This window comes from Phyllopteryx taeniolatus, chromosome 4 (genome assembly GCF_024500385.1).
Source record: "Phyllopteryx taeniolatus isolate TA_2022b chromosome 4, UOR_Ptae_1.2, whole genome shotgun sequence".
Taxonomy (NCBI): Eukaryota; Metazoa; Chordata; class Actinopteri; order Syngnathiformes; family Syngnathidae; genus Phyllopteryx; species Phyllopteryx taeniolatus.
Genome location: NC_084505.1, coordinates 11,361,331 through 11,388,432, shown reverse-complemented (window position 1 = coordinate 11,388,432; position 27,102 = coordinate 11,361,331). Strand labels below are relative to the sequence as shown.

At 39.8% G+C, this 27,102-nt stretch overlaps 1 protein-coding gene and 1 long non-coding RNA gene across 8 annotated transcripts in view; one reads left to right on the top strand and one right to left on the bottom strand.

Annotated features, from left to right (window-relative positions):
- Positions 1-27,102, top strand: part of add3a (adducin 3 (gamma) a) — a 116,565-nt gene that overhangs the window by 73,397 nt on the left and 16,066 nt on the right. For 6 of the 7 annotated variants that reach the window (XM_061769424.1, XM_061769423.1, XM_061769426.1 and 3 more), the window contains exons 2-6: positions 2,481-2,725; positions 14,648-14,786; positions 15,219-15,370; positions 18,962-19,042; positions 26,044-26,193. In XM_061769424.1, the coding sequence (XP_061625408.1) occupies positions 2,531-2,725; positions 14,648-14,786; positions 15,219-15,370; positions 18,962-19,042; positions 26,044-26,193 (717 nt within the window). In that variant the 5' untranslated portion in view covers positions 2,481-2,530. Of the gene's footprint in view, positions 1-2,480; positions 2,726-14,416; positions 14,544-14,647; positions 14,787-15,218; positions 15,371-18,961; positions 19,043-26,043; positions 26,194-27,102 lie in introns of those variants that run through there. The other variant, XM_061769429.1, reaches the window with a different exon arrangement.
- Positions 17,653-26,747, bottom strand: LOC133476275 (uncharacterized). Its single transcript, XR_009788012.1, has 3 exons — positions 26,622-26,747; positions 18,033-18,122; positions 17,653-17,953 (listed from the first exon to the last, which is right to left on the bottom strand). It is a non-coding gene; the product is annotated as an uncharacterized LOC133476275 (long non-coding RNA).

The following is a 27,102-nucleotide window of genomic DNA, read 5'->3' as shown; positions in this document are numbered from 1 at the left end:
TGAAGTTTCAGCTTCAATCACAACGTACCACTGTGCTCCAACACCATATTGTTTATGGCGCAGTTTATACAGTTGACACGTGTAAATATGACTGAATCTTTGACACTTAGAACCACCATAACCCCCCACCTCACTAAGGCTACCCACCCCCCTACCACCCCAAACAGTCATGCTGCCTCTGGATGTGAGCAGATTGAGTTCACGACGAGGACAACTGTCTATTGAGAGACACTGAAGAGAGAATGTAAAAGCAAGAGGAGGAGGAGGAGGGTGCTGCTGCCGGATTTGTTACACAACGCTGTGTGTGTCTGTGCATGAGTGTCTGTCCGTTATGACTTGTAGAGTTTAGGGGGCTTACTATATTTTGGTGAGGCTACAGCTGTTGTATTTTGACATGCACAATTCCACTCATTTAGCAAATTCCTGGAAATTGGTCAAATAACTCATTCTCAGGTATACTCTAATATCTATGCATCTGAATCATTTTATTGTTAGTGTGTGTCTGTTAGTCTTTTCCTGGGTTCAATCCCCGGCCCCGCCTGTGTGGAGTTTGCATGTTCTCCCCGTGCCTGCGTGGATTTTCTCCGGGCACTCCGGTTTCCTCCCACATCCCAAAAACATGCATGGGTTATTTGACAACTCCAAATTGCCTGGAGGTGTGAATGTGAGTGCAAATGGTTGTTTGTTTATATGTGCCCTACGATTGGCTGGCAACCAGTTCAGGGTCTACCCCGCCTCCTGCCCGATGATAGCTGGGATGGGCTCCAGCACGCCCTCGACCCTAGTGAGGAGAAGCGGTACAGAAAATGGATGAATGGATTTTGTATTTATGGGCCATAAAAAATACAGCCAAATAAAAATGGTTATTATTGGCTGTAAATTTCCCTATTGTGGGACAAATAAGAATTCACAAATTTTATTTTAGCGATTGCTATCTGCAAATGCGCCTAGTAAGGAGAAGCGTCTCAGAAAATGGATGGATGGATAGTACACGTGACAAATTACAGTATAGTTTTTCTGTTTTAAAAGTTTCTGAATGCATGAACAAATAAAAACAAATAGAATTCATGGTCATTGTTGCGGAAACAACTATAAAAAGAAGTTAAGCAGTTTTCTTTAGCAAAAAAATCAGAAGAAAATAGGATTGTTTTCATTCTGGAGATAAATATGTTTTAGTTTGGTACAGTATTTAGTTTTTTTTTTTTTATTATTTTGTGAAAAGTTGTTCAAGGTACCAATCTAACTGACATGTACCCCTTTTTTGGTTACTAACCACAATGGAATAGTATTTATAATTACTGAATAATAATTATTGGATGAATGACAGTTCATGATGACCAATACTGGATGGCTAAAGGTCCTAATGGTACAAAACCGACGCAGTACCACAACATGCCAAATTTTTAGCACATACAAGACGAATGTCTCTAGCTCTTTGCTGGGTCTACAAATCCTAAAATGACAATGCGTCACTGTTTAGTATTTTCAGTTGTAATTTTTATTCAAAGATCATTAACTTCAAAGGAATATTCATGCCAGGATGATTAAAAATTGCACCAGAATGTCCAAGGTTTTCCCAAAAGTCTCCCCCATAGGTGAACAAGAGGGTGAATTTAATATCAGGTTTAGGTTATATAGGTTATATAACCAAGTTATCCCTTCACCTTTGGTTTAGGAGGGAAAGTGGTCAGCTTGTATTCATTTTGGTAAATTCTCACCAAATGGATTATTTCCTAAATGTCTTCCTCTTGTTCCTTCCGCCCTTTGAACCAAGATGCCATCTGGCAGAGCTCACATAGGCCCCACCCCTTCCCTAATACACTAGCAGCTTATCCTCAGCTACAGCAGCCACTGATGCAATTTTGTATATTCTGTCTGGTCCTCTCCCGGTCAATGACTGTTCATCTCCTTACGCTCGTTAAGGAGGTAACTGTCAGCTACATCAGTTTTCTTGTTGTTTTCTGTCTGATAACGCAAAATTGGACAATTTCCATCAGCATCGTTTGACATGACAAGCACTTTCATTTACTGTATTTCTTTTTTTGTTGTTGTTTTTTGTTTTGCATTCTCTTTAAAATTGTTGTATCCTACAGTGTCAGCTAATCTGGCATACAAATAATGAGCATGCTCAGTGCTGCGTCAGTGTGTACCAGTGAATGTCTTTAGTGGGTCTGCAGTGTGACACATTTGTTTTGTATGCTTTATAAGTTAATCAAATTGGAGTGCAGATTTGATTTAGTACTGCCATGTATAACTGAAGATGCCAATAAAACTGAAGAAAATTAAATTAATTAGTTTTGTTTTTGTTTTGAATTTTTTAGATGTACTTTCTGTTGGCAGAGTTGTTTAGAAAAGCTGATTTATATTTGTTTTAAATATTGTTTTCAGTGCTTGTTTTGCTTGAAATTCTGTGTGACATATAAGGGAACAACATTTTCATGGTTATATTCTAACCAGTCCACCTCTCTTGATTTCCTCAGGTGTAATTCAGACCGGCAGCCATTCGGTGAAGAAGTGAGGCCAAACAGTAATGAGTGTGGACAGCCACCAGGGAGTTGTGACCACCCCTCCCCCACCCAGTGGTGGGACTAGAGAGCGCTACTTTGATCGAGTCAATGTCAACGATCCGGAGTACCTCAGAGCCAGGAACATGTCGGCCGACCTCCGGCAGGACTTCAACATTCTGGAACAGAAGAAACGGGTCACGCAGATATTACAAAGCCCTGTAAGTTATGATAACCTTAGCTTTACCCCCCTTCAGCACACTGGACACCTAAAGTCTGGTATGCTTCTCTTGTGTGAGTGCACTGATACATGCCCAAGTATAGTCCATTTCCGCTCATCTGGTACGCTTAGAAGTGGGCCGGCACGATTAGCCATGTACACGCACATAAAAGCGTGCAGTGTAAATATCATATAATTATGAATAAATAGTGCAATAGAAATACACATGGTTAACACATTCGTGGCCAGAGGGAGACAGGATAGAGAAGGGAAATCTAAGGTCAAGTTCGGTACTGTTCGAATGGCTAGTGTGAGTACGCCCAAAGACAAATTTAACAAAATGATTATGTACATATTGGTGAATCAGGCCAAATAGCATCTAAATCTCATGGCAGACCACCAAACAAAAATTTCACAAAAGGTAAGAATTATGAAATAATGATCTTGTCACAATTTACTTAAGAATTTACCGTGAAATCTGGATCTGTTTAAAGGTGCCATATTTTACCAAATCAACTTTTTTCTAGTGTTTGGGATATAATATTTGCTCTATGGTGCCTCAGGAAACTAAAAAAAACTTAAAACTAAACTAAATTAAACTTAAAATCGTCTACGCATTCCTGAGTTCCAGACGTTTTTTCTGCCGAGAGGCCCGAAATTAGGTCATTCGAATTTCTCAAGCTTATCTCCGTCTACATTTCCGCTACCGAGCCAGCGCTGTCAGCATAACAAAAACTTGTGATCTCACAAGTGGGTCTTCTCCACGGAGGCAACCAATCACAGGAAAGTGGGCTGTCTTACCAAATATGGATAAAGTGGATACAAAACTGGGTCAAACAGAAGTAGCTGTCAGAGGGGCCTTTTCTGGACACATGGCAAAACCAAGCTGTTTTTTTTAAATGAAATTGACACTTTTATACTTTTATATTGGGAACTTTAATTGAACACAAAGCTGATACGTGTAGGAAGGCATGACCTATTCTGTTGTATGAATGGCAACAGGGGATACACAGGTTTTATTGTACCTTCAGCCATCTAATGGAAGAGCATTTCATTGTTCCGCCAGTCGCTATATGTTGCTGGCTTACATAGCAACAATACAAATATATTTGTAATAAATCATGTGGCCATAAATGAACACATTTTGGGACAAATTGATTGAAATTTGATCATTTCCTTCAGCACCCCTGATTATCACTCATGCCACACTAGTGTCTCACGCCAAACTGGTTGGGAATAACTTCAGTACATCGATATTGTGAAAATGATTCCCTTTCACAGAAACATGACATAAATATCTGAGGACATTATAAAACATTACCATGCTAGTAGTTGGCAAAGCCATTCTTTGTAAACAAACACTACAAGCATGGTTTAGAATTTGGCATAATGTAAGTATTGTTACTCAGTTGGATGCATTAGTTGTAAATGTACACTTTGCTGGAGAAACACTCTAAGCACAAATGCAATTTTTGTTTTGGCTGGAACACACTTGTAATGTGACATCCATGCCCAGACATATGTTCTCCATTTCCACAATCGCCTGCTTTCATTGTTTACATGGAAACGACAACTGTTGTTTTCTAAAACGTCCACTGCTTTCAAATGTTTGCTTTTTTTGGGCTCTAAAGCACCATTGTCATGTCAACAAATGGCCCAAATAAAGATACTTTTTAAATCTATTGTTAGTCAAAGCCGTTTAACCGCTTTTAACAGTTTTTTTGTATGATGTACTGCAATGCATTCAAAACGACATGTGACAGCTTTAGTGCGAAGAGGACACAAAGTTAGTTGGTAACGGACACCTAAAAAACATAGATGTCTTGTTTGCACAGTTGAGTTGCATATTTATCACGAAACAAAATGAAACAGATACTTAATACATTCACATGCAATATACTCTGAAGCCCAGTTTTCCACAAAGTGGTACAGTTCTATGCAGATTTGATTTTCCATTTCAAAGTATTGAAGACTTTCCATATGGTTACCTATGATTGGCTAGCTCACAACTGAGAGGGTTTAAAGCTGTATTTGTTTCTAGATAATGTTAGACACACCATTGTACCATGTTGTGTTCCTTTTCCTTGTTAAATTCTATACAAGTTACTTTGAAATGAATCCTTTCAATGTCCCTTTATTTTTTATTTTTTATTCAGTGACAATGAGAGCCGAAACATGGTTTATTGAAACATGGCAAACTGAACTGACCTATACTGTTTGGTGGATTGAGACATAATATACAGGGCATACTATACAGGTCCTTGCTATTATATGATAAACCCCCTTAATCGGTGCTGTGGTCTCGCTTCAGAACCATGAAATAACTGAAGGGAAAAAGAATCCCGGAAGACCTAATGGAAAACCAGATGAACTCTTTCCAAACCTACACACTAATAGTTTGGATAAGCACTTGCTACGGACTTTGCCCTTTTTCTGCGACCCATGGGTTTAACAGGTAGGTTGTAGCATTTTCAGCAGAAATGGCTCAACGGAATGTCAGTGGCAGGCTAAGACCCTAATAGAAGCACCATAATATACCACACCCTTGCTCAGCTCTACCTCCAGAATTCTTCAAGTGGCCAGCAGCCCTCATGCGGGGTCAGGTTTTGCTGCCGTCGACAGTTTAGTGAGGGTAGGGCATATTCTTGCCAACGCTCGTAATGATGTTGTTTGCTTTTCTATCCGTGGAGGTCCAGATTCTTGAGAATTACATGAGGTTTACCAGACAAACTCAGATAAGTACTGGAGGTACAGTTTGTGATTTTGGAACTCCAAGGATATACATTTGCCAAGTATTTAGTAAGGCACGCAAGTTTGTGTAAGAACACACAGTTCGAGGGTGCTTTGTAAGTGAATGCTGCAATTCCAATAGTTTGCATTTCATAAACAGCAGACCATGTACACATGGTCCTAGGGTTGTTTTGTCTCCTTATTGTCCCCAGATTTGATTGCATCCCAGGCAGGAACTCCATGGTAACACTCATGAACCTATTTAAGCATAGTTTGGTGTTGTGTCTGTGCCTTGCGCTTTGTAATTTGCCCTTTGAACAGTTCACACCAGATTTTATGGCGATGTTACAACAAACCTGACCTGTCATTTCAGATCTAATAGTGTCTGTAATGTTTCTTCAGCGCTGTTGACTCAAAGCTGTTGTTCAACTGAAGTGCTCCTGGATGTTTGTAATAGGACGTTGCAAGTCTGGATGTAGCCATAATGCTCAAGTTTTCTGTGCATTCTTGTGTGTGTGTGTGTGTGTCTCCTTTACAAATGTGCAACTTGGGTCTCTGAGGCGTGGCAACAGTGAAAGATTGTTGGTTAAAAAAAAAAAATTAAAAAAAAAAAGCCACGCAGTTCGTCCGACGTTGGCTTGTTTACAGTGCATGTTGCGTACAATGCACGTCTTTTGCATATTAGCTTTAGTGAGGTGCGCGGCTTTGGTCAGAGACTCGAGGGGGTTGAAGGATTAGTAAAGTGAGGCTACATTCAAATCTTAATAACTTCCCCGATAGTGTGTAGCTGACTTATATCAGTGCAAACATTGCACATTCGGTATGCTTAGCCAAGTGAAATCCGATGCTAGTGCTGTATCAAAAATGTGGCCTTGACCATGATGAGCATCCAGACCCATTTCTCCGAATGCATATTGCACAGTGTCCAATGGACTGTTTGATGACATCATTGGTTAGCGACTATTTTCTCTGTGACATGACAAATCGTTTGTGACTGAATGGTCATGCACTCGGATGTTTTTATAGTCAGTCAATGGAGTTTTTGATGTCTTATCTAGAATAGGTCCTATGTCCCAAAGTGATTATTTTTCAGTCTCTTATACTCACTGTCATCTTTAGCAAAAATTAAAAAAACAACATGCTGTATGCATCAGGCGCTCAGTGGCCTCATTCTCACGATTTGTCTTCCTTTCTCAGTTTCTCCTTCTCTTTATGTTTGCTTTCATTCCAGTCTTCCAGGACTAGTGGACCCGTAGATTACATGCTTCTGGTGCTCAGATTGCAGGTTGCATTTAAAATCAGACCAATATAGACCAGGCTTGGACCGAGTCACCCATACCCTTCACGCAACTGTGTTTACTTTTTGGAAGTTGAAGTCTATAACGTTGAATCCTCTCATGGCCACACTGTCCGGATGAATAGACAACAGAGATACACTGACTGGCCACAACATTATGACCACTTACATAATATAATGATATCCAATTCAAGAGCTGTAGAAAATCTTCTGCCTTTACAAAGATAATAATGTTCTTTTTTGATTTCCAGTCAAAGAGGTATTAATTCATAATAATAATTAATATGTTCATAATTTTCATTATAGTTTGCAGTGGTGGAGAATTGTCCTGCGTCATACTAAGAACTTTTCTGTTTTGTAACTAATTAGAAGTACTAAAATTTTAAGATGCAGCTTTCATAGAGAAAAGCACATCCCTAATAGGTTATCAGTGGTAAACTGTTTAAAGTTATTAATTACATTAGTAGTTAACTTCTTTTTACAATTGATAATGTTTTGTTTTTAAATACAATGTGAGTTTCAACTGCGACACACCTTTTATTACATATTATATATATATATATATATATATATATATAATTACTCCTCATTCGTCATTACAGTTAAGTGTGTAAGGACTGTTTTGTAGTTAAAGCGTAAAATGGAAGGTTGTTTTCACACTTACGCGACAGTTATTAAGAACGTTAAAATATGATTTAAAACATGTTCAGTTAATTAATATTTATGATCCCATAGTTTAAGTGGAGAACAAAATAAGTTTCCATTTCTTGCCTATTAGGAAAGTTGTTCAACTTTTAAGATTCCATTATACTTTTCTATTTCTATAAAATGCTTACAGAAAATGTATTCCAACTGACAAGATTGGAAATAGCACACACTACTGTGTGTAAAAGTGTTTAGTTTAAACATACAGTACATGATGTTGAATACTGGATATGTGTGATGAATGTTGTCACCAGTTTAAAACTAAATAAGCCCTAATAAAAGGGTAAACTAATATCCTTTATAGAATGAATGCGTCTAGTTTGTGTGCTCTTTTTTCCAACGTACTTGATTTACTCGCTAAATGGAGCAAGATGATTTGTTTGACATTTCCTTGAGGGGGTCTGAGAGGCTTTTTTTGTTTGCTTGTTTTACTTTTATAAAATAAAAATAAAAAACTTTTTTTACATATATGCAAAAACTTTTTGCTTTTTGCTTTTTTTTTACATATATGCAAAACATTTTTTTTTTTTTTTATGCAGACCCTGGCAGCAGATTTGCAAAGCTAAGGTCTCTGTATTTTGGCTTCTGAAAACTAGTTAGCCATCATTTGCTCTGTGGTCTAAAAGGTCAAAAGATCAGAGCGCTTGAAATTGAATTTGAGTCACAGTTTCTCATGCTACTTCTATTTTCTGGGTCTCTGAACATCTTTATCAGGCCATCTGAATGGTTTCTCACTTCTCCTGCACTTTTCCAGTATGAGGAAGCTAATGTTTATTTACCCATACCTCAAGGTGACATTACTTATCCTAATTTGCCTTAATCATTTTATTTCAAATAAAAGGAAGCGTGAATCTTGTCCGCTTCCTTTGCCACTAGCCAGCAAGCACAAGTGGATAATTGATGTGCTTTGGCAGCTTCTGCCTTGCGTGAGGCCTCATATAATGGCAGCTCTCTATTAGGTTTCTTCTTTTTCTCTTTTAAAGTCCGTATGGTCTCTTTGCTAGAACATTAGCAGTTGAACTTCTTCCAGAGATATCTTTTTAAATCCACTTTTTCTCGCAGAGCCAGCTGTTTCACTCAGGCATTTCTCAGTATCTCTTGGGTGATGAACTTCGTGAAAGCGCCACAGTGCCCACAGATTAGTGGGTAGGAAAATTTAGTTGAAATCTGCTCATGTGCAACTGCAAAGGCCAAGACTCAATCAAATGGTTTTGGTTGTTATAACAGATATTACTCCCATCTTACTTTGCCAGTTTCATCTCAAAATACACAGCCATACTGTATATGTTTAAGTACCATGTCATAGAACGCAACCAGTTTCCAGTAATTCTCAGCTCAAATGAAACTGGTACCTATGATTTGAATTACAGATTTTTAACTTAAGATCAAAGAAAGCAAACCATTTTACTCACAACATTTTTAACAAGATCCAAATAAAATTAACACGTTCTGTGGAAAAATAATGTATCACCGGTGCACTAAAAATGCCATCAAGCCACAGAAACAATATTTTGCAAAATATTATTATTGTCATCAATTAAATGACTAAACTTAACTGACAATGTTGTAGTAGCGCAAGACATCATTTCCACCAATGTGCATTTAAAAACAAGCAGGATGATATTTATGAAGCAGGAACCTGTTTCACAGATGTGTTCATAGAGGTCAAATTGGCGTAATCGATAGCGCTGCCAGGCCTACAGGCAGACACTCTCCTGCTCTGTAACACTGTCACGTTGTTGGCTTTTGAGCAGCAATTGTGCTGCTTACATAACAGACTGAACTGGGTCCCAGAAAGTATTAGGGAAAAACTGTTTTATTCATCTTTTTGTGCCTTATTGAATATTATTATTGATGTTTACTTAAAACATAGCTCATTGTATTCTAGCTAAAGTCATGTTTGTCATAATAAATGGGAAAGGAACATTGTACGATTAGTACTATTATTACTCATTAGTGGAGGCAAAATGCTCAAGACCACGCTATCCGAGATCAAGACTTGGCCAAGACCAGAACTCACCATACAAGTACAAGACCAAGACTTATTTGAGCCGAGACCTAGTCAAGACCAAGAGAAGCAGAGACCCAGACAAGACAAATACCATAAAATCAATTTTAAAAACCATGACAAGCTTGAACAAAGAGTCTCCACTCTTTACATTTTCATTTTCTTTTAAATACATTTAACAGCCAAAAACACAGCGTCTGCAACTCTTTCAAAGCACAACATGCAAAAATATCAAATTGTGATAATTTTTTTCAATAAATTATTGCAAAAAATAAATTTTTCGATTTAAAAATGAAGTGCAAGTGTAAAGCTAGTTTACAAGTGCTGCTAACAGTACAAAGAACGGAAAAATAGCCAATTTAGTTGATTTGGCATAAACTACAGCCCAAGTATGATACTGTTAGGCAAAGGCAATTTAAGGTGTAATTAAAACCTCTTTTCAGAAATAGCTCAGAAAGACAAAACTAGATTTGTTGGTGTTACTTACAGTTTCAGATTACCTGTGTTTTTTTTTTTTTTTTTTTCCCCCTCTTGAGATGTCGGGTAAAGTCCACCATTGTCTACGCCGTTTCAGTGAGTTAAAGACCTCAGAATTTGCACACTGCAGAACATTTTCGTTGGCATTTTGTTTTACATATGAAGTATTTGTGGTTGAGGAAGCCAAATTTAATTACCATTGATGAAGCAGACATCTTGCTCCGGACTCTTCCTTGCTTAATTTCGTACTTTCATCTTGCACCTTTCACTTCAGGTGAGTCAAAAACACCGCGAAGGTTGCAGTCATTATGGGAATGGTGGGGGATAGTAACACAAGAATTGAAGGTCTTGCTTGTTTTACCAAGTGCTTTTCCTTATTATCACATTAACAAAGTTGAAGAATAGCAGATCGGTGCTAGTCTCAATGGAAAATCCGGCCGATCCAAGACCGAGCCTTTTGGGAGTCGCGTCCGAGACAAGACCAAGTCCTTCAAAATGTGGTCTCGAGACCAAGACTCGTGTGTTACAACACTAGCAAAACTGATGCCAGTCACTTTATATTCAGTGCAAAGCTGTTTCTGAGCTCCTAGTGATTGTGGCATTGTCATAATTCATGTAATACAAGTTTGGGAAACACCTCATGTAGTGGTCTGGTAACAACAAGCACAGATGTCACAATGTGATGTAGATTTACCTGATGCTTTATGGTTATTGCAAACCTCATCAGCATAAACAAGTTTCTTGATGTTGTTTTTGTTGGGACAGCGGTCCGCAGGGTTACCCAAATAATGATAGATCCACTTTCAGCTCTGGAGGTAATCCGTTTGCAAGGGTCAAATCCCAGCTGTCATAATCTTCTTGAGAATGCAGTACTCACAAACTGTTGAGCAGATAGATGCCTGCTAGTGTATGTCTTTCTGACGTACGTGTGCCTTTTGAAAGGCTTCAAGCAGCTCTGAATCCTCAGTGCCTACAACTGATGATATTCTCTGACATAACATTAAATATACATGCACAATCTACTGTGATCAATACAAGAATGTTGAAAGAAATTGGAATGTGGACGGAGGCATGTGGAGAACATGAAAACTCTACAATCCTGAATCGAACCCTGAACCTCAGAACTGTGAGACAGGCATGCTAACCACTCGTACACCACAATAAACATTTTTTTAAATTAATACATTTACGACATTGTCAATAAAAACAGAATTTTTAAAAGCATGCTGTATCAGAACGTGTGCAGGTTCAATCGTAATGATTGCATTTGTTTTCCGTATTAACGAGCAGAAGTCCTCCAACACAGACCCAAAACATCAAACTCTACAGCTGAGCTTTGATTCTGCCTTTAGAACACTGACTCAAATGTAAATGTGATGGAAAAGAAGTGTCTTAAAGAGAGAACTGTCCGAAACAAAACCCTGAGCTGTCACAGTCAGACATCCGCTCTGAGTCAGTCACCACAGCAACACCACCACCAGGGACAGAGGAATGTTTGGCCATGGATCACACCCAGCAGTGCACCGGGACTCTAGGTGTTCCAATAGAGGGGGTTGCTCCAGTTTTCAAAAAACACAATCACATAGGCCTGTTCTGTTGGCAGAACACAAGTGGATGATCCTGTGGTTGGTGTGTTAGGTGCAGAGCTATGACTTAAAGTACTGCGACGTGGTGCTGAAAATCCGGCATATGATTTTTTAAAAAGTATTTATTTATTTATTTTTGACGAGACAGCGCTCTAGAGTATGACTAATTTGGTTGCATATGTGCCCTAACTTCTGAATGCTGCGGCTCTTGTACGTCCAGCCATATGAGGAAGAAAGAAAAAAAAAAAACCTCCACCACTTGAAAGCACAAACATGAAACCAATCATGGTCTCAAAACCAATTCGAGAGGGTGAAGAGTGGGGATCCTGATTGGCCGTTTCTATGGGTGTGTGTGTGTGTGTGTGTGTGTGTGTGTGTGTGCATGCTTTTGAAATGCGGCCACTAGCATAGTATAGCAAAGCATAGTTCAAAAGTCGAATGCCACCACGATGATGTGTTAACATTTTGGATTCAAGCCGGAATAACGCAGCCATCCCCCTAACACAAATGAGCTGGTATGTCGAATTTGTATGAAGTTGCAACAAAGACAACACAATTTAAAACCTCAAAGTGACAAAAGCCATCTTAAACACAACCATCCCACCCAATTTCTTCTGCTGGGAACAAAAAACACGGTGGGACATTTCCTGTTTCCCGTCAGCTTGCAATTATGAAACCCTTTCCCCAAGAATGCAAATACAAACGTGACAGCGTATATGTGTGCACATATGCTCACATTATATACAGTGGCGTGTACTCACTATCGTGAGAGATGTAGCCATTGAACATGTTGACAATGCAGCTTTTAAAGTAAAAATCATCAAAAACCGACATCAATGTGTAAAGGATATCACCACATGGACTCAGGAACATTTCAGAAAACCAATGTCAGTAAATACAGTTTGCCGGTACATCGGTAAGTGCAACTTTAAACTCCACTATGCAAAGCAAAAGCCATTTATCAACAACACCCAGAAACTCCGCCGGCTTCTCTGGGCCCGAGCTCATCTAAGATGGACTGATGCAAAGTGGAAAAGTGTTCTGTGGTCCGAAAAGTCCACATTTTAAATTGTTTTTGGAAATTGTGGACGTTGTGTCCGCCGGGCCACAGAGGAAAAGAACCATCCGGACTGTTATGGACGCAAAGTTCAAAAGCCAGCATCTGTGATGGTATGGGGCTGTGTTAGTGCCAATGGCATGGGTAACTTACACATCTGTGAATGCACCATTAATGCTGAAAGGTACATACAGGTTTTGGAGAAACATATGCTGCCATCCAAGCAACATCTTTTTCATGGACGCCCTTCTTTTTTCAGCAAGACAATGCCAAACCACATTCTGCATGTGTTACAACAGCGTGGCTTCGTAGTAAAAGAGTGTGGGTACTAGACTGGCCTGCCTGCAGTCCAGACCTGTCTCCCATTGAAAATGTGTGGCACATTATGAAGGGTAAAATACAACAACGGAGACCCCAGACTGTTGAACAGCTGAAGCTGTACATCAAGTAAGAATGGGAAAGAATTCCACCTACAAAGCTTCAACAATTAGTGTCCACAGTTCCCAAACGTTTATTGAATGTTGTTAAAAGAAAAGGTGATGTAACACAGTGGTAAACATGACCCTGCCCCAGATTCTTTGGAACGTGTTGCAGCCATAAAATCTTAAGTTAATGATTATTTGCTAAAAATAATAAAGTTGATCAGTTTGAACATTATATATCTTGTCTTTGTAGTGTGTGCAATTAAATATAGGTTGAACATGATTTGCAAATCATTGTATTCTGTTTTTATTTATGTTTAACACAACGTCCCAACTTCATTCAATCTTGAATCAAAACAGGCTACTTTGATTTACTTGTGCTGTTATTAATGTTGCTGTACTTTGCACTTTTTCTTAACGAACTGAAAACCAAATTGGCAGTTACAGGACAGTAACAGGCAACATGTCTATATTGCCTGTTCAGGCATTATTGACTATTTTAGTCTGTTTTATTCATATTTTTCTATGCAAGAGATTTTAGTTATTGTTCTACTTTACAGTGCGTTCAATATTGTTAGCGTTGGAATTAAAAGTTCTTAAAAACGATGTACTTGAATTATTATCCTCTTAATATTATATCAGTGGCATAAAAAACATCAACGATACAATCGTTTGTCGTGATAGTTTGGGGGAAAATCTATCATCCTAAGAGATTTGCTATCATGACAGGACTAAACAGAATATATTGAGCGAGAGCAAGACCAATGGACAACACAAAAATATTGTACCAACAGTATAAAAAATAGAGTAACAACTTGAATAAAAATCAGTAATATAACATGACCACAAAGCAAGAACCGTGATATTACTGTATCTGTGGCGGCACGGTGGACGACTGGTTAGAGCGTCAGCCTCACAGTTCTGAGGACCCGGGTCCAATCCCCGGCCCCGCCTGCGTGGGTTTTCTCCGGGCATTCCGGTTTCCTCCCACATCCCAAAAACATGCATTAATTGGAGACTCTAAATTGCCCGTAGGCATGACTGTGAGTGCGAATGGTTGTTTGTTTCTATGTGCCCTGCGATTGGCTGGCAACCAGTTCAGGGTGTACCCCGCCTCCTGCCCAATGACAGCTGGGATAGGCTCCAGCACGCCCGCGACCCTTGTGAGGAGAAGCGGCTCAGAAAATGGATGGATGGATGTATCTGTATTCTGTGATGATAAATTGCAGGGACTCATTGTTTCCATGACATGTGCATCCCAGGATTCACATGGTCTCAAATGTAAAATAATCTATAAATATGTACTTGTACAGGTTTAAAAGGCAAATCCTGTTACCCCTTCAGCCAATCATGTGTATGATTGTACATAAGCAGCCAATTAGCTTCCCTGATGCTGCCTTCCTGCATGTTGACACCTCAGGAGCATGACTAATCTGTGATTAAGTGCTGCTTGTGTCTCACTTCACATTCCCACAGTTATAATTTCACTTTCGTCTCTACATGTGCTCTAATCCGCCATCCCTCGCCATCTTTTCACGCAAGTTTGCGCACATGTGCCATCATTCATCCTGAAGTTCTGTAAAATGTGCGCATTGTCTTATCACATCATCTAATATCTTACTTTCCTAACTTCCTTTCCAGGCCTTCAAGGAAGAGTTGGAGACTCTGATCCTAGATCAGCAGCGCAAAGGGAACAACCCCACCGGACTCTTGGCCCTCAGACAGATTGCTGACTTCTTCATGGCGAGTTCAATGGCTGGTTACAACACTTCCCCACTTAGTGAGTACACATCGCCGTGTGACAGTCCACAATATAAACCGCAAGTCGACCACACCCAGAGTCCAACTGCCTTTTTCACACAAACAAAGAGTAGTCAAAGACACTTTTCCCTCTTGAAGGCTGATGTACTGATCTGGGCTCAGACGCCGGAAGAGCCATGCATTTTTTTCTCACTTTTGATCCTTTTTGAGTTATGACTTGCAAACTGCTTACAATCACACATGTGGAATGTGCAACTAAATGCTTATTCATTTTTAAGGGATCACAGCAGCTCATTCCAGCTCTTCTTTTTAAGTCAGTAAATCAAACAGGGCTATGGCAGTAAATGAAGTAGTAAATGATGTGTCCAATACATCACTGAAGGAAACGAACTACTTCACTCATCCTAAAACAGTTTTTTGCATGTGTTTTATTCTGGATTTTCCTGTTCAGGTTTGGGGATGGTCACGCCCATTAATGACTTGTACAACGTTGAAACAAGCACCATGGTGAAAGGAGAGAAGCTTACACGTTGTAAACTGGCCAGCCTCTACAGACTGGTGGACCTGTTTAACTGGGCCCACTTTGCCAGCTCCTATATCACTGTAAGACTCTTCAAAACATCATTTAGAGCAGTGCTCCCAACCTTTTATCCACCACAAAATGGTTCAGCTTCATGCAAGTACATATTTATTACAGACCGGCAAACAGTCGTCAACGGGGGTGGGGTGGTCGGCGCGCTGACAGACTTTACCGATCAGAACCTAATTGCCAACGGGCCGGCAGGGAGTGTGCCGTTTGCAACGGACTTTGCGATGATGGCGCTAATTACTGACGGGACGTGGTGGGGCGGCGCAGGGGCATTTCCTGCTCCTCGGGGAGGGGGACCAACTCCGAAAATGCTTATTGGTGGTATACTCCCAATTTTTGGGGTAATAATAAATAAATAACTTTTCCAATGCAATTTTAATGGGTGTCAATTATCGGTGTATTTTTGCTATTTGCGATCTTTCCCGGTCTCTTTAATAATAATAATAATTATAATCATAATCATAATTACTTAGATTTATATAGCGATCTCCAGCGATGGGGCGTTGCAGATCTCAGAGGGGGAGACAGTCCCAGAGGGTGAGGGCTGCCATGCTGAAGGCTCTGGCCCCAAAGGTTCGCAGGTGGGTGTTGGGGATGGAGAGGAGACCAAAGTTGGAAGCCCTCAGGTCCTGGGATGGGTGGACGGGTGGAGAAGGTCTGACAGGTACCGGGGGGCAACTACATGAAGGGATTTGTAGGTGAGGCGCTATCCCCTGCAAATAGCAGCCGGTACCAATGGACCAATGGTTGGGAGCACTGATTTAGAGTAAAGATGGGCAGGCCACTTATTTTTCATCAGGTATACTAGCACAATACATTACAAGAGTTATGTCGAAAAGAAAATATAAAATTGACTGCTGGGGACACTGTTTGGGTTCCAACTGACACCCACAATGTTTTCGCCACACCTGCATCTGCTGGATCTAGTGGGTCACTGTTCTGATGCAAGTGCACTGTTGGTGAAATTAAATTCCTTAATTTGCATCTTTTTATAAATCTGTACCAAATTTGATTGTGGGTTTTGTAGTTCTTGTAAAATCCTCTAACAGGTGAAAATACAAACCTCTCATGAAATTTATCCTTGGCAGAGGGAATGCCTAGTTTTGAGTGACACATTCGAAGAGGTACTAAAAACAGCACATAAAGTAAGGACATTTGTGTTTAGGTCTTGGTAATGAATCTTATACTGTTGGAGAGCTTGTTTATTGCCCTTTGAAGTGGAGCTACATTTGTAAGAAACGTGCATTTGTGTGATGAGCTTTAGAGTATGTGGTTTGCACCCCATTAAAATAGTAGTCAGATCTTCTCTGCCATTGCCAGTCAGCCTATTTTGCTGTTGCCGTTGACTCGTTTTGAGCTTCTGATATCCCCAGCATGAGCATGTGCCCTGCTACAGTGGTCAGTATCTGTTTGCGTCAAGAATTGGCATTTGCCACATTAGGCTGCTCTGGAGAGGGCCTGTGCGATCAGGCAACTTCAAGCCAGTGTCCTGCAAAACCAAGTTGCATTATTGTTTGGAGCAGTAATTCCCAATAGCAATTCTGCTGGAAGTATATAATTTCACTTAATTTGTCCGAAAATTAGTATTTATAATTTACAAATCTATTTTTGTTCGTCTATTCATGCAAGGGAGGTACAGCGTATAGTGAAATGCAGAACAATTAAATCCTCTTCCATTAGATGGCAGATGGTACTATCAACCTGTGTATCCATCTGAAGCTTATCATACACCAGAACAAGTCGTGGTTTCCTGCAAGTAAATAAATGGTACAAGGTACTTTTATTGTCAATTCTTCAATATGCGTAACACATACAGAGGATTTAAATTACGGTACTCAAGGGCCTGCGGTTCTACAAAAGACAGTACAAATAATAATAATAATAAAGCTAAATAAATAAATAAAAATAAAATAAAATATCAGCTTTGTGTTCAATTGAACAGGCCCAAATTTCAGATTGAGGAAATTAATTTGTGAGTAAACTGAGACAAGACCATTAAAACTTCAGTATTCATACTTTTTTTTTTATATAACATTTTTTCTTGGTGGTATGCCTTAAGATTTTTCTAATATAAAATAGGTGCCTTGGCTCTATGAAGGTTGGCAAACAGAAATAATAGAAATAATAATTGAAAAAATATTAGACCCCTTGTTTCTTTGTTTCTTGTTCATTTTTAATGCCAGGTGCAACTAAAGGTAGCTTTGTTTGGACAAATATAATGATGAAAATGAAAATAGCTCATAAGAGTTTAATATAAGAGCTGTTATCTAGCTCTAGCCATTTCTCATTGTTTTCTTCATATTAACCAAAATTGTATTTAATATAAAAATTAAATGTTTGTACTCTTCAGGTAAACGGCCTTTAGTGGTACCAGGGTTTATAATGAACATGAAATTGAATAAACAAGGGTGGGCTATTTTTAAATTTTTATTTTGTTTTTTTTTATGACTGTATACTGTATATCATACATATATTGTCTGTCACGTATGGGGAGAAGCTGGATCCAAGAGCAGGCGGAGGCAGATGTAAAATGATGAACAGTTTATTGAGGAAAGGAAATGGCAGTGGTCCTAGGTGGGTTGGCAGGTGGGAAAACACTGAGAACAAGGAGACACAGGAGTCAAATAAAGGACTGAGGAATAGAGTGACTTACGTGAGGTAAATGGGCTGTGGTACCGCTGGAAGTAACTGCAATACTTTGGTGAGGATTTCCTTGAACAGGCAGGCTTATATACCGGTAGTGATGAGGCTGATTGGAGACAGGTGCTGAAAACAGAGAGGGGAGGGGCGGGGGCGGGGGAGAGAGAGTGAGAGAGGCGCCCTCCCGGCTCCAATAATGGAACTGCAGGGCAGTATATGGCAATTTTCTATCCATCCATTTTCTGAGCCGCTTCTCCTCACTAGGGTCGCGGGCGAGCTGGAGCCTATCCCAGCTGTCATCGGGCAGGAGGCTAGGTACACCCTGAACTGGTTGCCAGCCAATCGCAGGGCACACAGGCACACAGCCAATCGCAGGGCACACAGGCCGCAATTGTCTATAGATGTACAATTTTATATACATACAAACACATACATATTTGTCATATGGTAATGCAGGCATATATCTAATTATTTTTCATTATTATATATATTATTTTTTTAAATGTTAAAAATTGACTACTTACATTATTAAAAAAAATTCAAGTTTATCATGTTTTGAATTAACAAAAATAAAGATAAAAGTATTTGAAGTTGTTTTGTTAGTTTTCAGTCTACTGCTTTTACTGATGTTTTGGATTGTTGCCGTGGTATCGTTTCAGCGCCGGTATCGAGGTACCTTATGCGGGTATAGTATCGAAGTCAGAATTTTGGTACCACTAATACATATAACTTTTTTCTTACCTCATCTACAAATGGCCTGACCCATCTGTCCGTTTTCAAAATGTGGCTCTTTAGCAAAAAGGTTTGCCTACCCCGGCTTTAGACTCAGCAGTAGTGTAGTACTATGAAGTTATATTTCCTGACCCTAATAAAGAAGGAAAGTACTGATTCATAGTTGTTAATTATTGTGTTGTCTGGGTGAATTTGTCACAACATTCTCCAATGTGTATTTTCTTACTCCAAAGGGCCGAGTCAGCAAAGAGCAAGATCACATCCTTATCATGCCCAGAGGACTTTCATTTGCTGAGGCATCTGCATCAAACCTGGTAAGACTCGACGGGACCTGGTGCCAACCTTGAAATACAGCAACTTCTTCCATTAAGATGAATTTCACCGAAAGGAGACATTTTATGGAAAATGTACGTTATATTTGTATACAAAATGTTTGGTCTCTCGAGTGCCTATCCACCCCTCAAGTGTGAAATTAAACAATTAAACAACAAAGTAAATCTTAAATTATCGGCCTATTTCTGAAAATGTGTCAGTGAACATTCTAGTCGACTGTTATGAAACTGTGGGGCTATTTAACATAATAACCACCCACACACGGAGTTTCACCACCAATGAATGACTTTGCAGCTAGGCTGGCCAAAGTTCCAGAGCGACAGAACCCCTTTGCTGTGATGATTGAAGCACTGTCCTGTCAAAGCCAAAAGGCAAGCGTTAACAAACATTTTTATACTATTAGCTTCTGACTATGATAATAGTATGGTTCTAATAATGTTCGGCTAAGTTGTCTATGTAGGGAAAAACGGTATTTGTGTTTGGGGATGTTATGCACCACACTGCTCCTCTAATTGACAAGTGTTTTTTTTTCAGTTGACTTGGTGATAAAATGCTGCATCCATGGGATACTTAATTGACTGCACCATGACATTGTTAGAGGGGAGCAGAATGATGCTGTTTGTGTTTGGAGATGTGTCCATGCATCACAAAACCACCTTTCATTGTCTTAAAGCTAAGGAAGCTCGCTTGTTTTCTACACTTTGAGCTCTGCTTCAGAATCAAGCATAAGCAATAAAACCCTTTGTTGGATAAAGATTCTTTGTTTTAACCTGTACTTACCCAATTTATTCAATTCAATTTATCTATGAGAAATTCCAGCTATTGGTCATAAAATCATGCATCCAAAAACTAGTGCTCTGTATTCAAAGCTGAAGCCAAATAATTTTTTTAAATCACTTTTAAGTTTGTATTTAGATATTTAGAGCAGTATGATAATGTAAGTGATTTTAATGACTTGTGGATGTGTGCATTACTTTATGTTAATGGCATAAAGTTTCAACATACAAATAAGTGGCCATATGTTTTACGTTTAAAAAAAACACAAAAGAGTTATGATACTAAAGGACAAAAAGTTTAAAAAATAACAACCAAAAAACAGAACCAATTCGTTAGACAGTGTCCTTTGGCTGAACTTTGCTTTTAGCAAACTTTCAGCATGAGCGAAGCACATAAAAACTGGCTGTTTATGTTAATAATTAACATCGTTAAATCGCCTTTGACCTTCACTGAAAGCAGGTTATGCATTACTGTTTTGCCGGATTAGTATTTTACTGCCTTAATTACTTGCTTTAAAAGTACATGGAAAATAGCAGACATCCCTCTCTCATATTTTCTGGTTCAGTATTGATGTTTTGTTTGTACGATATTAACATTAGCGTGACTATCCTTGCTCTGCCTCGCTCTCTGCTCTGTTTGCATTCAACCAATAAAGTAGCTTAAGTTGTTTGGCCTGCGGGTTTACATGGGTACGTCAAGGATTCAGACAGCCTTAAAATTTTCAATCTTTGTTATATTGTAGCCATTTGCTAAAATCATTTAAGTTAATTTTTTCCTCATTAATGAACACACAGCACACCATATTGACAGAAAAAACGGAATTGTTGAAATTTTTTGCAGATTTATTAAAAAAGAAAAACTGAAATATCACACAGGCATAAGCATTCAGACCCTTTGCTCAGTATTTAGTAGAAGCACCCTTTTGAGCTAATACAGCCATGAGTCTTTTTGGGAATGATGCAACAGGTTTTTCACACCTGGATTTGGGCATCCTCTGACATTCCTCCTTGCAAATCCTCTCCAGTTCTGTCAGGTTGGATGGTGAACGTTTGTGGACAGCCATTTTCAGGTCTGTCCAGAGATGCTCAATTGGGTTTGAGTCAGGGCTCTGCCTGGGCCCTCCAAGAACAGTCATGGAGTTGTTCTGAAGCCACTCCATTGTTATCTTAGCTGGGTGCTTAGGGTCATTGTCTTTTTTGAAGGTGACCCTTTAGCCCAAGAATGAACACTCTGGAGAAGGTTTTCGTCCAGGATATCCCTGAACTTGGCCGCATTCATCTTTTCTTCGATTGCAACCAGTCTCCCTGTCCCTGCAGCTGAAAAACACCCCCACAGCATAATGCTGCCACCACCATTCTTCACTGTTGGAACGGTATTGGACAGGTGATGAGCAGTGCCTGGTTTTCTCCACACATGCCACTTAGAATTAAGGCCAACAATTTCTATCTTGGTCTCATCAAACCAGAGAATCTTATTTCTCACCATCTTGGAGTCCTTCAGGTGTTTTTTAGCAAACTCCATATGGGCTTTCATATGTCTTGCACTGAGGAGAGGCTTCCGTCGGGCCACTCTGCCATAAAGCCCCGACTGGTGGAGGGCTGCAGTGATGGTTGACTTTCTAGAACTTTCTCCAATCTCCCAACTGCATCTCTGGAGCTCAGCCACAGTGATCTTTAGGTTCTTCTTTACCTCTCTCACCAAGGCTCCTCTCCCCCAGTTGCTCAGTTTGGCCGGACGGCCACTTCTAAAAAGGGTTCTGGTCATCCCAAACATCTTCCATTTAAGGATTATGGAGGCCACTGTGCTCTTAGGAACCTTAAGTGCAGCATAATTTTTTTTTCTAACCTTGGCCAGATATGTGTGTCACAGCAAACGGTTTGAATACTTATGGCTGTGTGATATTTCAGTTTTTCTTTTTTAATAAATCTTCAAAAATGTCAACAATTCAGTTTTTTTTTTCCAGTCAATATGGGGTGCTGTTGGTACATTCATGAGGAAACAAATGAACTTAAATTATTTTAGCAAATGGAGAGTGAAAGGGGGTCTGAATACTTTCCGTACCCACTGTACATGTATTGTTCAAGCACTGGCTTATGTGAACAGGTGTGTGTGATAATCTTGCAGAAACGTTCCCCCCATTGACTTGTTTCACGTTGATATCTCTCTTTCACTCGAAAGATGAATATACTGTATGTTCAGTATGTAAAGACAAAAGACAAAGTAATCCATCAATCCATTTTGTATAGCGCTTCTTCTGTTAAGGTTTGCAGGGAACTGAAGCCTATCCCAGTTGACTTTGGGCAAAAGCGGACGACACCATGGACTGGTTGCCAGTCAATCACAGGGCAAATATAGAGACAGACAAGCATTCACATTCACATTTACACCATCACTTAGTGGCAACTAATCCCACGCTGCCTGCACAAAGGTCAAGCGAGTGTTATAACACTACACCATCAGTGACACAAAATAGTCCTGGCATAGTGTTTGTTTGTTTTATGCAGGTTATACGAGATGAAGTGTCGTTTACCAGCACTGCTTGTCACAATAATGTGACAGTGACTAACTAATAAGAAGCACCACCATCTTTATCATAAAACAATGGGAAGTTATTAAAAAAAGAAGAAATAATTGTCTATGCGACATCTGTTTAGACTTTTTACATGAACCTTGGCTGCACTACAGAAGCAGTTAGCTGACTCAAGTCCAGGATTTATGCAGCAAATCCCTCACTATGTGCGGACTTATAGGCTACAGCATTTGTCTCTCTGTCATGTCTTTCCAATTGTAAAATAAATATTTCATTCAGAAGTTTTCAAAGAATAGGAATAGAACATAATAGAACAATAGCACACTTCTACAGTCTTGTTTATTTGCCTGTCATTACCAATGCTCATACTTGTTTGGTCCGTGCTACCATTTGTAGTTAAGAGCTATTAGAAAAACAAATGCCTCACATACAGGTCAAATAATTCAATTTGAGTGTTTGTCATTTTGTAGTTTGTTGCCGCTGTGAGTTCTGCTTGCATTTTTGTTGGAGGCTGAGATTAACAATTCTCATCTGCCTCACCTCCCCATGTCTGTTTGAGATCCAATGTCAAGTAGAGTTCACCTCAGCACTGAGAGTTTGGTTCCATCTCTCAGGACTTTTGTTTCCAGGCAAAAATAATATTAGAATTTAGTTAATGCAGTTGCATAGTTGCTGTTTGATCCTGACCCAAGCTCTCAGTTTCACATGAGAGGCTCTGTACTGTACATGAAAGTGGTCAGTTTGCTTCGTGACAAGACCCCCCCCCCCCCCCCCCCTGCCACCAACCGCCCACCCCCCGCCACCCGTTCTCTCGAGTGTCGTTGCCATTTTTAGGTATTTCTTATCATCACCATTTAAGCGTGTCACATTTAACATCTTTCTGACACGTCCTTTGACATCTTTCTTTATATTTAGACATTCCGCACATGTCACAGGGGGCCTCTCAGCTGTACAGTTGTGTGACTGAGCAGGAGCTACTGAAGGACATGGCAGGGCATAGTCAAATGTTACTAGACATGTGATGGAAGCAATGTTCCATTTTCTGACAGCTGCCTTTGTCTGATCATGTCTACATTATTGGTGGTGGTTGTGTCATTTGCTTTGCCCTATTTTTGAAAGATCAATAAATTGTGTGCTGATGATGCAGTTTGCATCTGAGTGAGCTGAGGTGAGACCAACATTTTAAAGCAATGGTGGACAAGCTCATCAAAGAACTACAAATGGAATACCATTTGTAGATGTACACAATATAAATCCTGAAAAATAGTCACCAAAACAAAATTTCAAAGAAACATGTTTACTACATCCATGAATTTTCTACTGCTTATCCTGTTAAGGGTCACGGGGAAACTGACTTAGAACGAGAGGCAGGCTACACGTTGGACTGAACACTAACCACAGGCTGGTTAATCTACAGTTACAGTTAGAGTTCCGTGCGAAAGTGGAGCATTCTCACTACTCTTGGCAGGTGTGGCAACAGACAATGTGAGCAGGTACCCTTATGAAATACAGAATGAGCTGGTGATAACCTCTGGCGACTTAAATATGTCTGGAGACCTCAGTACTTAATATATCTGCTTGTGCCCCAATCGAATTCACCAAAGTCGTGTTAGACCAGCTGGCAGTTAGACGTTGTCTGAGCAGGCGTATTTGGTTTTATTACATCCACTTGATCAACTGAGAGGTGTTGCTTGAGGATTAAAATACTTTTTTTTTTTTTTACTTGAACAGTATTTGATTTCATATAAAATTATTAATTGGTCTTTTTGTATTAGTTGTTTACATGTTTAACACGAGCATGTATTTTGAGTAACTACTGTATCAATGAATCATGTGTAACTACTGTATTGATGTACTATGTGCTGTACTAATCCATTATTTGTGCCTACAACACCCAAAATAGTCAATATGCAAAGTAATTTAGCATATGATCGCCAGCCAGCACTTGCCGAAATTGCGATCATCCAGTGATTCTGAGTTCATGACAACGACGGTTACCGCCGCCATCTCATTTTCCAGGTCACTCTGAGAGCAAGCGCATCGTCACATTTACTTAAAACTCCACAGAAAACAAGAATAATAATAGTGAATCACGTCCATCTAGTTTTCTATTGTGATCCGAATTCTATAAACGTGTGATTTTCAACGCCGCAAACACTTTTTGCAATCAGATTTGCACTATAATGAACACAAGGAACATTTTCATCTTCTTCAAAACTTGACTAAACACGAACGTAACGTAGATAACGTTAATGAAAACTCATCCCATAAGAATCTGAAAAGTATTCCTGTCAACGTCATTGCGTCTGATCAAATGAACGGTCCGTTGTCATTCTTTTTGTCGTTGTCTTTCGCCAGGCACTTCCACTTTCACTTTTTGCAGTCAATTTGCACTGCGCGGGCCGGACGAAATTGCTGCTAAACCAGATATGTCAAGCTCCCGGAAGTGGCTCGCGGGCCAGGACCTTGACATGTCTGGTTTGGATCGACTTTCTGCCACCAAATTGTCACTCTGCTGGGCGCATGTTCAAGGACACTCTCTCTTCTGCGTCAGAATGCCCAGCTAGGGCTACACTGGTCTGCCAATTTGGAAAACACACACAGCAAGCCTTCCGCTTGCACAAATATCAGGACATACCGGCATTTGCGCCCAGCCACAGAAAGCCATCTACAAAAATAGAGCCCGGAGTCTGTGTGTGTTTAACAAACTGAAGTGAATACGATTCATCTGCGTCCAGCTGCATGATGGATGCCCTTTTCTGTTGCTACAACCCACACTCACAGTTTGTGTTGTGAAAGAGAAACATGATTTTGTGGTTTTCTGCTTTATATCAGAACAACATGTGGTGGCAGTGCGTAATGCCTGGAGACCGGTTTCTGTTTGTGATTAACTTTTACTCAGATCTTGACATCTGTAGACACTTTGGTCATTGCTATTTCTTCCGCTTCATGCATCTGTCTTTTTGACCAGGTGTCTTCATTCTCTCCCTTTTGTCATTGTTAAGATTTTGCCTTGCAGGTCTTGTACCTTTCTGCTTAATCCCACATCCCTCCCAGTTATCCAATTACTGAATGGTAATAAAGTTGCCATACCACAAATATATCGTGTTGCAGGTAACAGTCTAGTTCATTTCCTGAGTAGGAGCTTGTAGATAAGGAATGGTTGATAATGTTAAAGATACTGTTTGTTTTATTGATTTTGGAGATGGATGTTTCAAGGTTTATCAGTGGAGCTGAACCCATTTTGCCGCTGTCACAGCTTTTTGGAAGACATTGGTGCTTCTCTGCAGGAGTTTTTGTCCTTTCATCCAGAAGTTCAGAGTCAGTGATGTTGGATTTAAGAGCGGGCCGATGGCTGACCATATATGTCCTAGTTCATCCCAAAAGTGTTTACTGGGGTTGAAGTTGGGTTTTTGTGAAAGGTTTTCCACACCTAACTCATCCAAGCATGTCTTCATGGACCTTGCACTAATGCACTGGTATCAGAAAATGGCCAATATGGTCAAATATGTATCGGTAAAATGAAGAATTAAGATTTAGCATTATTGGATAAGCTGTTATTATCTTCTGCTTGTGATATTTAACCATGTTAATATTGCCTGCATTAACTCTAGTTGCCTTCAAGATGATGACAAAAAAAGGTTGTTGACTCCAGCTGATCTCCTTGCTTCACAGATGAAGGTCAACATCATCGGTGAGGCGATCGAGCAGGGCTCCACCAACCTGAGCATCGACTTAGGTGGTTTCAGCCCCCACGCCGCCATATACTCCATGCGTCCAGACACCCGCTGTGTTATACATGTCCATACTCCTGCCATGGCTGCCGTAAGTTTGTTTACAAATCACTGGAAACCATAACAGTATTCCGAGACAATGATATAATTTGGTTAAATGTTGTGATTAGGAGAGCACATTGTTAAAACATTGGGCCTTATATGTTCCTTTAGAAACAGCACAATGTACAGTAGTTTAGTAGCTCAGTATGTTGGAGAGAAAGATCCCGTAAAGTAGAAACACAAAGAAACCAATCAACTAGATGTGCACTCAGTGCACAGACCACTGCCAAGGCTAAAATGTTGACAAAAGTGAGGGAAAAAAATCTGTGGGCGTGTCGAATGGATCCGCCAAAAGGAATCAAACATACTGAGGCGGTGATAGCTTATACGATGTAAAATACGTTAGGCGGCTCAACTTCAAAATGTAATGTTTTTTGTGGACTATAATTGCAATAATAAGCACACAAGTCAACTTACCCTCATTGTTGGTGACATTATGTCACAGCCGAACACAGCACCTGACAACAGTGGGGCGGTAGGAGGAAGCCCGGTAGTTAGACAGTCGGCACTGTCCCATTCACTTGTATCAAGTTACCCGCAAAGCCATGTTGTGTCTGATGAACGTTTACAAAACGATCCACTGTAAAATGCTCACGACAGAGTTGTTAAACCAGCAATACTTACTTTTGAGTCATCAATGTCTGTCACCAAGTACTAATTTGTGGCTAGTGCTTCAAACAAAATGCAGTCCAGCTTTTCAATAGCATTTAACTGTTCACGCAGACCACTCATTTCTCATCAAACAGAAGAAAGTGATTCGGAAGTGATTGTTTATTACACAATGCACAGTGACGGTACAGTACCATAAAAGTGCAAAGAAAAGCATGATTACACTATCGCCACACTATTTTTGTTATTTTTCTTATTAAAAAGTGTATTTGATTGTTGTTACTATTTA